At 43.5% G+C, this 15,849-nt stretch overlaps 1 protein-coding gene across 2 annotated transcripts in view; it reads right to left on the reverse strand.

The window, feature by feature from the left end:
- Positions 1 to 15,849, reverse strand: part of NR2C2 (nuclear receptor subfamily 2 group C member 2) — a 112,841-nt gene that overhangs the window by 20,046 nt on the left and 76,946 nt on the right. For both annotated transcript variants that reach the window (XM_005669805.3, XM_003132387.6), the window contains 3 exons: positions 5,483 to 5,683; positions 2,664 to 2,766; positions 392 to 571 (listed from right to left, as the gene is read on the reverse strand). In XM_005669805.3, the coding sequence (XP_005669862.1) occupies positions 392 to 571; positions 2,664 to 2,766; positions 5,483 to 5,683 (484 nt within the window). The remainder of the gene's footprint in view (positions 1 to 391; positions 572 to 2,663; positions 2,767 to 5,482; positions 5,684 to 15,849) is intronic.

The following is a 15,849-nucleotide window of genomic DNA, read 5'->3' on the forward strand; positions in this document are numbered from 1 at the left end:
AAAAAAACAAAAACAAAAAAAAGGAGGACCCCAGATACAACATGCCAGTGAGGCGAGAGGGCTACCTCACAGACGGGGACCTGTAGCTCCAGGGCCTTCCCAGGCCTCTGAGATCCCTGCAGGGCAGGGGTAGAGCTGATTTGGTATCAGCTTTACCCCAAAGCCTGTGTTCATCCTACTCCACATGCTGCTTTCTGATATATCTGGGCTAGATTTCCACTATGGAAAGTGACCAACCCAAGCTGGTTGGTGCCCAATCACCAAGCTGATCCAGAAGGTGAACCACAATGAAGCCTCAGTGGATACTGTTTTCTTACTTTAAAGCAAGGCATGGACCTCACCTTCTCCCTCCTTATTAACTAATGCAGTTTTTAAAAATACTATTACTCACATTCCATTTTCATGCCCATCTCTAAGCATTTTTTCAGCCGGCAAAACTGACAGCGGTTCCGATGGTGTTTATTGATGATGCAGTCTTGGTTGCTCCGGCAGCTGTATGTCAAATTTTTCCTTACGCTCCTTTTGAAGAAACCTTTGCAACCTTCGCAACTAACAGCCCCATAGTGACGGCCTGAAAGAGAAAGGGCACCTGAAGCAGTTCCCTGAGAGCAGAGGCACCTGCCACAGCCCCTGTTCTTAAGGTTAAGTCTACACAAAGCACCAAGCATGGTGCCTAGGCCTTCACATTTTTCCACCGTCTTTCAAACAGCATGGTGAGCTCATGATGGAAAAATGGAAGCTCAGGTTAAGGGACTGCTGGTAAATGGCTTAACCTTAATACATGGCAGGAGCTCATGGATAGCAAAGGAGCTACCCTGGTCCTGGCTCTTCAGACCTAACTTATGAAGGCCCTCAGCCTCCCCAGTGCTGCTGAGAGTAGTACAGAGCAAACACAAGCTCGTGCCTTTTCAGCCCACAGGGTCACATCCTGCATTTACTCCCTCTGTGTGAATCAAGTCCAGACTGACCTGGGGGGAAGAAGAATGGGGACTGTGACTATGTGGGCTCAGGCCCAAGGAAGGCTTCTGTGTGAGGCCCACTTGATTAGGTATTGGCAACACAGTCCTGGAAATACGTTTACAAACACTGTTTCTTCTAAGCTTGTTTACTTTGGGGTCTCAAAGTTCTCATTACCTCTGACATTTAAAAGAGCCCCACCTCAGTTTACCCTCCCTCACGCCTCTGTCTTCATCTGTTCCCAGCTGGGAATGACCTTGGAAAGGCTCTCCTGGTTGTCTCCCAAAAGCCACAACTACACTGTGGGGACAGAGTTTATAGGACCATTGTGGACCGCAGCCATCGTTATAAGCTTTGGGGCGGAGCCATTTCCATCTCTGCACTTTGGAGGGTCTCCACTGTGTGCCTTTAAGATCAGCTGTGCTAAAATGACTGTGTGGACATCATTTTTCCTTCTTTGCAGTGTGTTTCCTTGGCTCTTTAGGTCTCAGAGTGAACTATAGTATCTGGAAACAATGGCATTATAAGCCAGTGATGAGGCCATCCTGTTAAGGCCAGAAGGGAAAGCCAAGCAGACTGCATGGCCTCTATTGTGTCCATGCTTCATCATCTGTTTCGAGGTGAGCAGAGTGTCTCTTCTCACTGAGCAAGAAGATGGGGATACAGAGATGAAGGGGCTGGACATAGTTCTTGCCTTAATTAACAAAAAGAGCATGTACTGGCAGGAAGACAGGCCTGACAGGAAGCAATCAGAAGAGAACACACTCAGTGCCCAGAGAGGTGGTACAAAAGGGTGACGAGGACAGAGGTAGCGCTGGCCCTTGCCTGGCAGGGCAGGGCAGAGAAGTGGCAAGAGCAGAGCACCTGGTGCATAGGGGGGCAGGCTTGGAGCCTCTGGCCTTCAGCCAGTGTTCTCCTGTGGCTGTCCTCCTCTTAAAGAGGCTTGGCTCAGCTTAAAAAAAAAAAAAAAAAAACCACCAGGACAACGAGATGTCCAAGTTCCTATGAAGGTATTGACCACAGAATAAAGTACAACCAAGCAATCATCACAGAACTCAGACCAGTGCCCATAGCACCACCTACCCTCCTGTGGCTCCCCACTGTAACAGGCCAAAATCTGAGCTCTTGGACCAGACATCGTTAGTATCCTTGTACCTACTTCCTAACCACGGAAGCCCAGGGGCTTCCCCAGGGACATGGTGGGTATGGATGTTAAACTCTCAGGGCCCTGGCCCCACCAGCTGGCACACCCTTTTGCTTTACCCGACAAGCACACACTCAACCACCAAGGTTATGGATGTAACTTCTTCCAGGGCCTTTCCTGACCCTGAGACTCTAGCCAGAATCACACTGTTTATCACTATGGGTTATGGTGAGGGCATGATAGAGATGGCTAGTTAGGATGAAGGGGAATAGACAACAAACTCATTACATGAAGCACCAAGGATCTGTGCAAACATTAACTAGATCAAAGAAACGACTACTTTCTAAGTAGTACAAAAAGAACTGATACTCAACCAAATTTACAATTTACTTTTCCTTTGATATCTTGACTTTTCCTTTCTTATAATCTGACAAATGTGTTTGCTTACATCATCACCCCAATAAACAAAGATCATGTTTTGAAATTGACAACTTTCCTCCCTGGATTTGGTTAGTGATGTTGGTCCCTGATGGGCACTCAGGCATGACCTAGGGTTACTTACCTGAGGCTTTGTCGCCGCACACCACACAGTACTCCACCACCTGGGGCCGCTGGACATCGGCCTTCCCCAGCAGACGTTCCACAGAAGCAGAGTCCGTGACGATCTAAGCAGAATCAGGAAAGAAGCAGGGTGCTGATGAAAAACCAGAGCACTAAGTGAAGTGATATTGAACTGTGAATTCCTAATCTTGGGTTTCTAAGAACAACTCTAGACAGAACTGGGAAAATTCCATCTGACGATCAATCAGACACCATGAGTGATGAGGCTGCTCACCTGGACCTGGCCCCATCAGCAGTGGCGGTGGCAATGAAAGTGAGGGGTTGGGGGTGGCGGATGGGTGATGGTGGTAGTGGTGCCCAGGGTCAGACGCTGGCTTTCAATGATCTACCCTCCTATCTGGCTACTGCAACACCCAGGATGAGGGGCCATTGTGGGGAATCACACGCAGATGCTCCAACATGAAGATACTGAGGGTCTTTCTGGCTGCTTCTCTATTCTAATGAAACAGCTTGAAATTACATATTTGGTATATTTGGTAGAGAAATAACCTCTCTTGTGAGGCAGCTGGGAATGGAGGGATTAGAAGAGGTGACCTCTGAAACCTCTTTCTCCTACATTTGTAGGTGACTTTCTAGGTGACCAATGGTGCTGCTCTAGAGGTACCTAACTGGTATCAACATGGAAAAGCAAAAAATAGCTGTTATTAAATAATGTACCAACAATAAGCCTTAAAATGATTTATGTATAGTGAGAATATATACAGAAATCAGTATGTGGAATGACCTCTTATAAGACATAACAACAGAATCACCAGCCATCCCTTCACGACCCAGGGGGAATCTACATAAGCAGGGAGGAACTCTGAGTCCAGATGATCAGAACATACTCAAAGAAAGGAAGGATGAGGCAGTATTTACTAGCTGCATCATGGGGCGTCTCAAAAGTACAGCTCTGAAAGCTGAACATACTGGTGTTCAGAATCCAGCTCTAACAGAAGAAAAGAAGTCCTTTCCTTCTGGAATTTTCTCTGTAGCAGAAAGTCCCTCCCAAAACACATGGGTACTTAGCAGCGTTATACACAGTAGTCAAAAGGTAGAAGCAGGAGTTCCCATTGTGGCTTAGTGGTTAACGAACCAGACAAGCATCCATGAGGACGTGGGTTCGATCCCTGGCCTTGCTCAGTGGGTTAAGGATCTGGTGTTTCTATGAGCTGTGGTGTAGGTGGCAGATGCAGCTTGGATCCATTGTTGCTGTGGCTGTGGTGTAGGCTGGTCGCTATAGCTCTGACTGGACCCCTACCCTGGGAACTTCCTCATCCTGCTGGTATGGCCCTAAAAAAAGACAAAAAAAGACAAAAAAAAAAGAAAGTAGAAACAACCCCAGTGTCTATGAACAGATGAATGGATAAACAAAATGTGGTCTACAAACACAGTGGAATATTATCTAGCCCTTAAAAGGAAGGAAATTCTGGAGTTCCCGTCGTGGCGCAGTGGTTAACGAATCCGACTAGGAACCATGAGGTTGTGGGTTCGGTCCCTGCCCTTGCTCAGTGGGTTAACGATCCGGCGTTGCCGTGAGCTGTGGTGTAGGTTGCAGACGCGGCTCGGATCCCGCGTGGCTGTGGCTCTGGCGTAGGCCGGTGGCTACAGCTCCGATTCAACCCCTAGCCTGGGAACCTCCATATGCCGCAGGAGCGGCCCAAGAAATAGCAACAACAACAACAACAACAACAACAAAAAGACAAAAGACAAAAGACAAAAAAAAAAAAAAAAAAAAAAAAAAAAAAAAGGAAGGAAATTCTGACACATGTGACAATATAAATGAATCCTGAAACCACTGTGCTCAGTGAAATTAGCCTATAATAAAAGGACACAAAATTCTACTTATGTGAGGTCCCTGGAGTAGTCAAATCCATAGAAAGTAGATAGTGATGGCCAGGGGCTGGACAAAAGGGGAACAAGTATTGTTTATTGGTGAGAGTTTCAGTTTGGGAAGATGAAGAGTTCTGGAGATGGATGGTGGTGACAGCTGCAAAACAATGTGAATGTACTTAATGCCACTGAACTGTACCTCTAAAATGATTAAGATGGTAAACTTTGTTACTCCAAATTAAAAAAAAAATAAAAACCAGAACCAGACAAAACCCTGGATCCCACCTTGACCTGGACTAAACGTGCTCCATGCTTGGACACCATGGGATACTAGCCCCGAGTCTCCGTTCCTGTAAATGTTGAGCCTGGAAATTCAGTGCCTCCTCATAACCCTGCTTTCCTTTCAGCTCTTTCTCTTCTCCTTCCTATACCTGCCCCATCCCACCTGCCAGAATAGGAAGAACGAGAGCAGAGATGGAGACCAGAACTGAGGGCCCTTCAGCAGCAGTTCACAGGAACAAAGACAGGATACAGAGCTGGGCCAGGCCTGACAATCTGAACGAGGCCTAGGTAAGAAAACAAGTTGGTCCTTGCCTGGTCAGCCCTTGTTGGTACCTCTAAAGCATCATGGGCCAACAGCTGCCACCATGTGGCCTTAGCTGATAACAAGTCACCAGTGGCTCATGCCACCCCCTCAGGTCAGTCTTCTGTGGGGCCACTGATTTGCCTGGCTCCATTCCAACCACCTGAGCACTGGAGCAGCTGCCTTCTGGGCCTTCCCACAGCTCATTTGCTGGTTGTTTACTTTAGCCAAGGCAGTAACCTATCATGTTTGCAGGTTACCAAAGGACCCCTAAGGGATGGATTTGGTCTGCACAGCAGAGATAAGAGACAAGAACAAGTCCAGTAGCAGAAATGCTGAAATAAACACCTGTCAACAGGTCTTACTTGGATCCTGCCAGGGACGAGGTTGTCTGAGGTGGTGAATATGAGCTGCTTGGCACTGGAGGTCTCCGGGGAAGCCAGGATCACCTTCCCAGTTCCAGCTCCATCTGGGCTGGTCAGGATGAACTGCTGCTTGGGGGATCCGGAGGCGTCCACTGCGGTGACTATCTGGATCTTCTGTCCTGTCTGCTGGTCTGTCACGATCTACAAGACACAACACGGAGGCTGCTCTCACGGAGCATGTGCGGCGGCTGCCAACGCTGTCCCGGAGTCAGTGCTGGTCCAGGACACAGTTTCACCAGTGCCGGTGAAATGAGAGAGAGAAAACAACAGGGAACTTTTCAGAAACAGTTTTCATAAAGCTAATATTATTCTAGGATGGTATCATCCCTACTATTTTTAGAATTAAAATACCCTATAGAAGTGGGGAGAAGGGAAATTGCATGAAACTTCCAGTGACAAGTAAGTACTAGGGATGTGATGCACAGCATGGTGCCTAGAGTTAAACTCTGCTGCATGGTGAACTTGAAAGTTGTCTGGAGTAGACCCCCAAAGTTCTCATCACAAGGAAGAAATATTTTTCCCTTTTCTTTTTTTCTGTATTTATATGAGATGGTGGATGTTAACTAAACTTACTGTAACAATTATTTTACAATATAAGTAAGTCATTATGCTGTACATCCAAATCTTAGTGCTGTGAATCAATTACAGTTCAATAAAGGCCCTTTCTGTTATGAAATGAAGACAATAATAAATAGTAGATGATAAGTTTAACTGAAGAAAAAAAAAATTCTTGCCCTAGAATAGTAACTGTGGGCAATCCTGTTTTTGAAATGCTACTACTCAAAAATATTCAAAAACCTGGAAATGGATGCTTTAAAGAAGGGCTATTTCTGGAGTTCCCATTGTGGCGCAGTGGTTAACGAATCCGACTAGGAACCATGAAGTTGTGGGTTCGATCCCTGGCCTTGCTCAGTGGGTTAAGGTTCCGGCGTTGCATGAGCTGTGGTGTAGGTCGTAGATGTGGCTTGGATCCCGTGTTGCTGTGGCTGTGGCGTAGGCTGGTGGCTATAGCTCTGATTAGACCCCTAGCCTGGGAACCTCCATATGCCGCGGGAGTGGCCCAAGAAATGGCCAAAAGACAAAAAAAAAAAAAAAAAAAAAAAGGCCTATTTCTAAAGGGAAGGTCCTATAAATAATCCTGCCTTGGAGTGACAGAATACAGAGAGTCCCTTGCTGACACAAACCTAACTTCTCCCACCTCCTGACTCAGAAATCTCTAAGGACAGAGATGACACCTGAGTCAGAATTGAATCCCCCAGGGCCAGCACGGGGCCTGACACATGGAGAGAAGATGTTAATAGAAGATTGTAGAAGTGAAATAGGAGGGAAGGGGGCAGGACACAACCCTTAAAGAATGACATAGCCCTTGAGGATACAACAAAAACTGGTTAGAACCAACTAGGTCCAAGATGGCAGAAGATTTCACTTCCAGTGGGCCCTAAGCCTCATTATGTGCTCACTGTAATATATTAGCATCTAAGTGACATACCCATAGACGCCATAACAGTTTCAAGGCCAAAATACCATATATCATGACTTAAAAGGCCAAAAAGTGGGCAGTGGCCCAATTCCTGGAAATCCCTGCCCCTTTCCTGAAAAAGTTGGGGTAATCCCCTGCCTCAGCCCACCTATCTCACCTTTTGAGACGGACCACATTCTGTCTACAGAATTTGCATCTCCCAGGACTCTTGCCTTCTGAAACGGCCCACACTCTAACTCTCTCAATAAATCTACTTCTTACCCATCACTCTGCCTCTCACTGAATACCTTCGGCATTGAGACATACAGACCTAAATTTCAGTAAATCCTGAGACCAGGTGTCAATAAATCCTGAGACCAGGTGTGTGGTTTTAATTAGAAGACAGTGGGTTCATGTTTCCCCAAAAAGAGATGTTTAAGCCCTGACTCCAGGACTTACAAATGCGATCCTATTTGGAAATAGCCTTTGCAAATGTAATCAAGTTAAGAGATGCTATACTGGATTAGCGTGAACCCCAAATCCAATGACTGGTGTTCTTTAAAAGGCGGCCACGTGACGACAGAGGCAGAAACTGAAGAGAAACGGCTGCAAGCAAAGATGTTCCCCTAGAACCTTAAGAGAGAGAGCCTAGCCCTGCCAACCCCTTGATTTTGGGTTTCTGGCCTCTAGAACTTTGAGAGGATAAATTTCCATTGTTTTAAGCCAAGAGTGTAATAATTTGTCATGGCAGCCCTAGGAAACAAATACAAAAGGCAAACTTTATTTAATTTCTTTACTTGGAACAAATAGTCATATTCCTTGACTGCAAACAATAGCAAACTGGGGGCGGGTGTGTGTGTGTGTGTGTGTGTGTGTGTGTGGTGTGTGTGTGTGTGTGTGTGTGTGTGTGTGTGTAAGAAGGGACATCGTTTTCCCTCTGACTTTGAAGGCTTCCATAGCTTGGCTACAGTCAGGGCTGCTTTAAAGCTGGTTTTGAAAATATGCGTTCAAAAGCATTTGTTCCAATGTGACTGATATATTAATATTAGGAAACGCTCTTGAGTATAATGTGAATCCTGGGCTTATTTATACACGATCTGTGCGGTGAGAAACGCCAGATGAACACAGAAAATGACACCTGGTGAAGCAAGCTGTGTGGGAGAAGCCAGCACTATGCACAGTAACACCAGGGCTGCTCTACAAGAAAGACAAGGTTTCTGTCAAGGTAAAGTGCAGCATTTACTGTAGTCATCATGAATCTCCTAACTGCAACACACATAAAACTGCAGTTTTCACTAAATCTATACCTATTCTTTAATATGTCAGCAATGGCTTCTGAGTGTTGTCACTAACCCCACCTTTTCCCATAAGTCCTGTGATTTTCAATGCACACTTTTGCACAAGGTGGGAATTTTCAGGAATGCACAAGCCACATTATACCACTGCTGACAGTACTCTACCAGCCCACAGCAATCCTAGATCTACCCAGAAAGGACCTCAATGTGACCTGACACAATGCCTTTCTCCCCCATTTACCCACTCTCTGCTCCAGCCAGGTTGGACCCATTATTTCTATTGTAAAGAGCCTACAAATGGACAGCTTGAAGGCAAAAGGTAGCCACTAGGTAACTTTGTTTGATTTCCCAAAATCTAATATAAAATATTAAAAAACCCAACTCAGTTGATGCCAACATCAAATAATGGAAAATTTCCCATAAGAATCAGATTTACAGTTCTTTTGATAAACTAGAAGCGCTGGCCATCTTGGGCCTGACTTCCCCCATGGTACCAGTTAGCTGGGTGTATCAGCCCTTTTAGCTGGGACATAGCTCTCTGGTTCATCCAACTCCTACCCTGCCCTCCTCCTCCACTGCTACCTGATGCTGTAAACACCTGAGTCTGTGATCCTGAGATAGGGCTTTGCAGCTAGAGTCACAAATGGGACGCTTGCTCTATTGCTTCCCAGTTGCTTCAGCTTGGAGCCATTATAGGAGCTTTCTGAGCCTGTGCTTATGTATCTATGAAAAAGGATGACTAGGAAAGTACAATGATGTGTGTGAATGTCCTTGGTACACTGCCCAGAACATAACAGAGCCTTGATGAGAGTACCTCTTCCCTCTCGGCTCTCAAATGCTTCTCTCCATTCTTGGGAAGTCTTGTCTTGTCCCTTTCATCTCATCACATCTCCCCCACTGAGAAAATTAGGGCTTTCCACTGTGGCTCACTCACTCTTTCATTCATTCCTCAGATACTCACAAAGAATGTGCTCCATGCCAGGTACTTGGCTAGAACACAGGAATTATGGAAGTGATGCCTGCTTTCATGAAGCTGTTAGTTTAGTGGAAAAAACTAGCAAAAAAACCAAGTAAACAGACCAACCAGTAAATAGTTTAAGTTTATGATATGTATCATGCGGGAAAAGATCATGTTGGGGTAACAATAACAGAGGTACTACTTAACCCAAAAAGGAGAGATCAGGGAACACCTCTGTGATAAGGGGACATGTAAAACAAGATTTAAGGCTGAGAAGAAAGCAGCTGGATAAAGGTTTAGAGAAAAGTGTGTGCTAAGCACAGGAAATGCTCTGTTGTACGGAAAGCCCTAAGAAGACAAGATTCGTAAAACTGATGTACAACCGAAGGACCAAGAGAGAGAGGTGGGCTGGCTCTGCTGGGAGTATGGATTTCATTCTAAGTACAATGGGAACCACTCAAGAAGTTGTTCCCTTCCAGAACCAGGTCTCCTGATTTCTTAATACTTTTTGATATCTATCTGATTTTATACACATATACACGTGCATCCCATATACATACATATAGATTTTTATATAAAAATATAGGAGTTCCCATTGTGGATCTGCAGGTTAAGGACCCAACAGTGTCTCTGTGAGAATGAAGGTTTAATCTCTGGCCTTGCTCAGTGGGTTAAGAATCTGGCATTGTTGCATCCGGCATTGCAATGTAGGCCTCAACAGTAGCTCCAATTCAACCCTTGGCCCAGGAACTTCCATATGCTGCAAGAGCAGCTGTGGAGGAGAAAAAATGTCATAACATTACAGGTCATTTTATATTAGAGTGTAACAAAGAACAAGAGCAAAGATGTTAGAGTTACAACTTAAAAGGTAAGAGAAATCTATTAAAAATTTTTTTGACCTATACAAAAAGATAAATGAAACAATTTCTTTTCTTTTTAGGGCTGCACTCACAGCATATGAAATTCCCAGGCTAGGAGGCCAATAGGAGCTACAGCTGCCATCCTATGCCACGGCCAAAGCGACGCGGGATCTGAGCCACGTCTGTGACCTGTACCATGGCTCACGGCAACATCACATCCTTAACCAACTGAGGCCAGGGATCGAACCCACATCCTCATAGATCCTAGTCGGGTTTGTTAACCCCTGAGCCACAATGGGAACTCTGAATTTTTTACTAAAAGTTTAACTCATGGATTATCAAGAAAAAAAGAGAAGACTCAAATCAATAAAATTAAAAATGAAAAAGGAGAAGTAACAATGGACATCACAGAAATACAAAGGATCCTAAGAGACTACTGTATGCAACTATACGCCAATAAAATGGGAAACCTAGAAGAAATGGACAAATTCTTAGAAAAATACAATCTTCCAAGACAAAACCAAGATGAAATAGAAAAGATGAATCGACAATCACAAGAAATGAAATTGAAACTGTGATTTAAAAACTTCCAACAAACAAAAGTCCAGGACCAGATGACGTCACAGGCGAATTCTATCAAACCTTTAGAGAAGAGTTAATACCTATCCTTCTGAAACTATTTCAAAAAATTACAGAGGAAGGGATACTCCCAAATTCATTTTATGAGGCCACAATCACCCTGGTGCCAAAACCAGACAGACAAAGATACCACCAAAAAAGAAAACTACAGGCCAATTTCACTGATGAAGATTGATGCAAAAATCCTCAACTAAATACTAGCAAACCGCATCCCACAATACATTAAAAGGATTGTACGTCATGATCAAGTGGGATTTATCCCAGGGATGCAAGGGTTCTTCAATATCTGAAAATCCATCAGTGTGATAAACCACATTAACAAATGGAAGAATAAAAACCGTATGATCCTCTCTATAGATGCAGAAAAAGCTTTTGACAAAATCCAATACCCATTTCTGATAAAAACCCTTCAGAAAGTGGGCATAGAGGGAAACTACCTCAACATCACAAAGGCCATATATGACAAACCCACAGCGAACATCATTCTCCATGGTGAAAAGATGAAAGAATTCCTGCTGAGATCAGCAACAAGACAAGGATGTCCGTTCTCGCCACTACTCTTCAACATAGTTTTGGAAGTCCTAGTCATAGCAATCAGAGAAGTAAAAGAGATAAAAGGAATCCAAATTGGAAAGGAAGAAGTAAAACTATCACTATGTGCAGATGACATGATACTATACCTAGAGAATCCTAAAGACTCTACCAGAAAACTGTTAGAGCTCATCCACGAATTTGGCAAAGTCACAGGATACAAAATTCATTCACAGAAATCGACAGCATTTCTGTATACTAACAAGGAAAGATCAGAAAGAGAAATTAGGGAAGCAATCCCGTTTACCATCGCATCCAAAAGAATAAAATATCTAGGAGTAAACCTACCCAAAGAGACAAAAGACCTGTATTCTGAAAACTGTAAGACACTGATGAAAGAAATCAAAGATGACACAAATAGATGGAAAGACATACCATGCTCTTGCATTGGAAGAGTTAATATTATCAAAATGACTATACTACCTAAGGCAATGTACAGATTCAATGCAATCCCTATCAAATTACCAAGGACATTTTTCACAGAACTCAAAACAAAATATTTTAAAGTTTGTTTGGAAGCACAAAAGACAGAATAGCCAAAGACATACTGAAAAAGAAAAATGGAGCTGGAGGAATCAGGCTCCCGGACTTCAGACTATGCTACAAAGCAACAGTCATCAAAACTGTATGGTACTGGCACAAAGACAGAAATAGAGAACAGTGGAACAGGATAAAAGTCCAGAATTAAACCCACACATGTATAGCCAACTAATCTATGGCAAAGGAAGCAAGAATAGACAATGGAGAAAAGACGGCTTGTTCAATAGCAGTGCTGGGAAAACTGGACAGCCACATGGAAAAGAATGAAATTAGAACACTCCCTCACACCATGCACAAAAATAAACTCCAAATGGATTAAAGACCTAGATAGAAGACCAGACACCATCAAACTCTTAGAGGAAAACAGGCCAAACACTCTCTGACATAAATCACAGCAACATCTTCTCAGATCTACCTCTTAGAGTATTGACAACAAAAACAAAAATAAACAAATGGGACCTAATCAAACTTAAAAGTTTCTGCACAGCAAAGGAAATCCCAAACAACACGAAAAGGCAACCCACAGAATGGGAGAACATATTTGCAAGTGATTCAACTGACAAGGGATTGATCTCCAAAATTTATAAACACCTTCTGCAGCTCCATACCAAAAAAACAAACCACCCCATCAAAAAATGGGCAGAAGGTCTAAACACACAATGCTCCAAAGAAGACATACAGATGGCCAAAAAAAGACACATAAAAAGATGTTCAGCATCACTCACTATTAGAGAAAAGCAAATCAAAACCACTCTGAGATACCACCTTACACCAGCCAGAATGGCCATCATCAAAAAGTCAACAAGCAATAAGTGCTGGAGAGGGTGTGGAGAAAAAGGAACCCTAGTACACTGTTGGTGGGACTGTAACTTGGTGCAACCACTGTGCAAAACAGTATGGAGATGCCTCAGAAAACTAAACATAGAACTACCATTTGATCCACCAATCCTACTCCTGGGCATCTACCCAGAGAAAACCATGACTCGCAAAGACACATGTACTCCAATGTTCATTGCAGCACTCTTTTCAATAGCCAAGACATGGAAACAACCTAAATGTCCATCAACAGAGGAGTGGATCAAGAAGAAGTGGTACATATACACAATGGAATATTACTCAGCCGTTAAAAGGAACAAAACACTGGCATTTTTAGTAACATGAATGAACCTAGAAATTATCATGCTAAGTGAAATCAGCCATACAATGAGACACCAACATCAAATGCTTTCACTGACATGTGGAATCTGAAAAAAGGACAGAATGAACTTCTTTGCAGAACAGATACTGACTCACAGACTTTGAAAAACTTATGGTCTCCAAAGGAGACAGTTTCGGGGGTGGGGGGATACGCTGGGGTTGTGGGATGGAAATCCTATAAAATTGGATTGTGAGATTGTTGTACAACTATAAATGTAATAAATTCATTGAGTAATAAAAAAATAAAGTTTAACTCACAGGTATATAGTGTTGCTCACAGGCAAAGATCAAACAAGTATCTTCTTCGTTTGTCCGTATTAATCAATACCTATACATTCATATGGATAAAACTTTTGTCAAAGCTTCTTACCTTGAATAACATAAAACAGTGTTTTCTAAATACATTTAAGGTTTAAGCGAGGGAGTGATGGAAAATGCTCTGCATTTTAAAGAGATCTTCCTGGATGCTGGAAGGAAAAAATATAGAACAAAACAAGTGGAAGCTGAGGAACCGTTAGGATGCCACTGGAGTGGCCCAGGTGAGTGTTGAGGGTGGTAGTCATGAGTCCAGAAAGAAGAGGGACAAGTGACAGCAGGTGCAGGTGGGGAGGGAGGTGAGCACTGGGGAGAATGAGGAGTCAGAGATGACTCGGGTTTCTAGCCTGGCAATAGTGGTAGAGGGACAGGAGTTGGTAGGAATGCAGAAATCTGTTTCTAGTTTGCCAAGTATGATATGCCCAAGGGAATATGTCAAGTAAGCTACCAGACAGATGAGCCTGGAGCTCTAAGTATATATCAATTCTCAACTTCAACATGTAAAGAACTTGGGAGTCGTTTTTCCATCCTTAAAATAAGAACAAGCTAGACAAACTGAAAATCAATGACTTGCTTGGGCTTAACAGAGAACTGAGCTTGCAAGGCAAACCAAAGTTTGGAGAAAAGTGAATCCACCAAGTCTGAGATCTGTGTACATGGATCAAATGCCAAGCTGGTACCATACAAATGCTAATTACAATGAAACTGGAGACCTAGCATAGACTAGCATGGGGGTTACAGTCACAGAGCGTCTCCAGGAACTCCACTGGTTCTCATGGTGAAGAGATGAGGAAGATCCCCTGGAGGCTCTGGCAGGGGAAGGGGAAGAGTACTTCATGTGAAATGAACTCAAGTTTTCATACAACAAAGGTCTATTCCCCAGGAGAAAAGACCTCAAGAGGGTCTCATCCTACCTAGAGAAAAGGTGTTTCTTTAAACCAGGCATCTCTATCCTTCCTTTCTCATCTAAGTGGGGCAGGGGAAATTGAGAAACACTTGTGAAGGTTAAAGCCCAAGGATACAGTAAAATAGTAAGATCTCATCCTAAGATTATGGCCTGTTTCCCCTCCTTCACATTTTACCACCATACCAACAGGGTTCCAACATAATAACAGTGGATTACAGCTGAGCTTTAAGACACAGACTTCTGAGCAGGAATATATCTAGGGAAATCCAAAGTCAAGAGGAGAGACAAAAAGACATTAGAGGAACCTGAAGTCTCTGGCACCCACAGGTATAGCAAATATTAAACAGCTCAACTACTAGCCATATTAACATAAATCCTCATAACAGAGGCTTATTTACCTCAATTCCTTTTACCTAATGCATCCAATATTGTCTGACCTTTAACAAAAAAATTACAGGGCATTCCAAAAGATAAGAAGAACAATCTGAAAAGACAAAAGAAGCATCAGAACCAGACTAGGTTGGGAAAGAGGAGGGAAGTGGGCAGGGCACAACCATTTAAAGAATGACACAACCATTAGAACAGAATCCAAAAAAAATTGGTTAGGACTTTCTAGGCCCAAGACGGTGGAAGGTTCCACTTCCAGGGGACCCCCGATTCTCATTATACCTCACTGTAATACATTAGCATCTAAGCGACATGCCCACAGGGTGTTGTGACACTTCCAAGGCCAACCATAAAAGGCCAAAAAGTGGGCAGTGGCCTAATTCCTGGAAATCCCTGACCCTTCCCTGAAATAGGTGGGATAATACTCTCCCACACTGGCCTACGAAACTACCCAGCCCATAAAAACTCACTATTCCATATTTCAGGGCTGCTATCTCGCCTTCTGAGATAGACCACATTCTGTCTATAAAATTTGCATCTCCCAGGACTCTCGCCTTCTGAGACGGCCCACACTCTCTCTCTCTCTCTCAATAAATCTACTTCTTACCCACCACTCTGCCTCTCACTGAATACCTTCTGCATTGAGACATAAAGACCTGAATTTCAGTAAATCCTGAGACCAGGTGTGTGGTTTTAATTAAAAGACAGGGGGTTCTTGGGATGGAAATGCTGTAAAATTTGGTCGTGATGACTGTTGTACACCTATAAATGTGATAAAATTCATTAAGTAATTAAAAAAAATGAATAAGTACAAAAAACAAACAAACACAGGGGGTTCAAATCCCAATCTGGGTTTTGGCTGGGTTCCGAGTCCCAGCCTGTGGATTCAAGTCCCAATCTGAGTTGTGTGGTTTCAGAACTGTCAGATAAGGAATTTAAAATAAACAATGATTATTATTTTAAGACCTCTGAAGGAAAAAATACACAACAGGCAGGAACAGATGAGAAATGTAAGCAGAGGCAGAAATTCTCAGGAAGGAGGAAGTGCTAGAAATCAAAAATGTGGAGTTCCTGCCATGGCATAGTGGATTACGAATCTGACTGCAGTGGCTCAGGTCACTGCAGAGGTGAGGGTTCCATCCCTGGGCCAGTGCAATGG

This window comes from Sus scrofa, chromosome 13, assembly GCF_000003025.6.
Source record: "Sus scrofa isolate TJ Tabasco breed Duroc chromosome 13, Sscrofa11.1, whole genome shotgun sequence".
In the NCBI taxonomy this organism is placed as follows: domain Eukaryota; kingdom Metazoa; phylum Chordata; class Mammalia; order Artiodactyla; family Suidae; genus Sus; species Sus scrofa.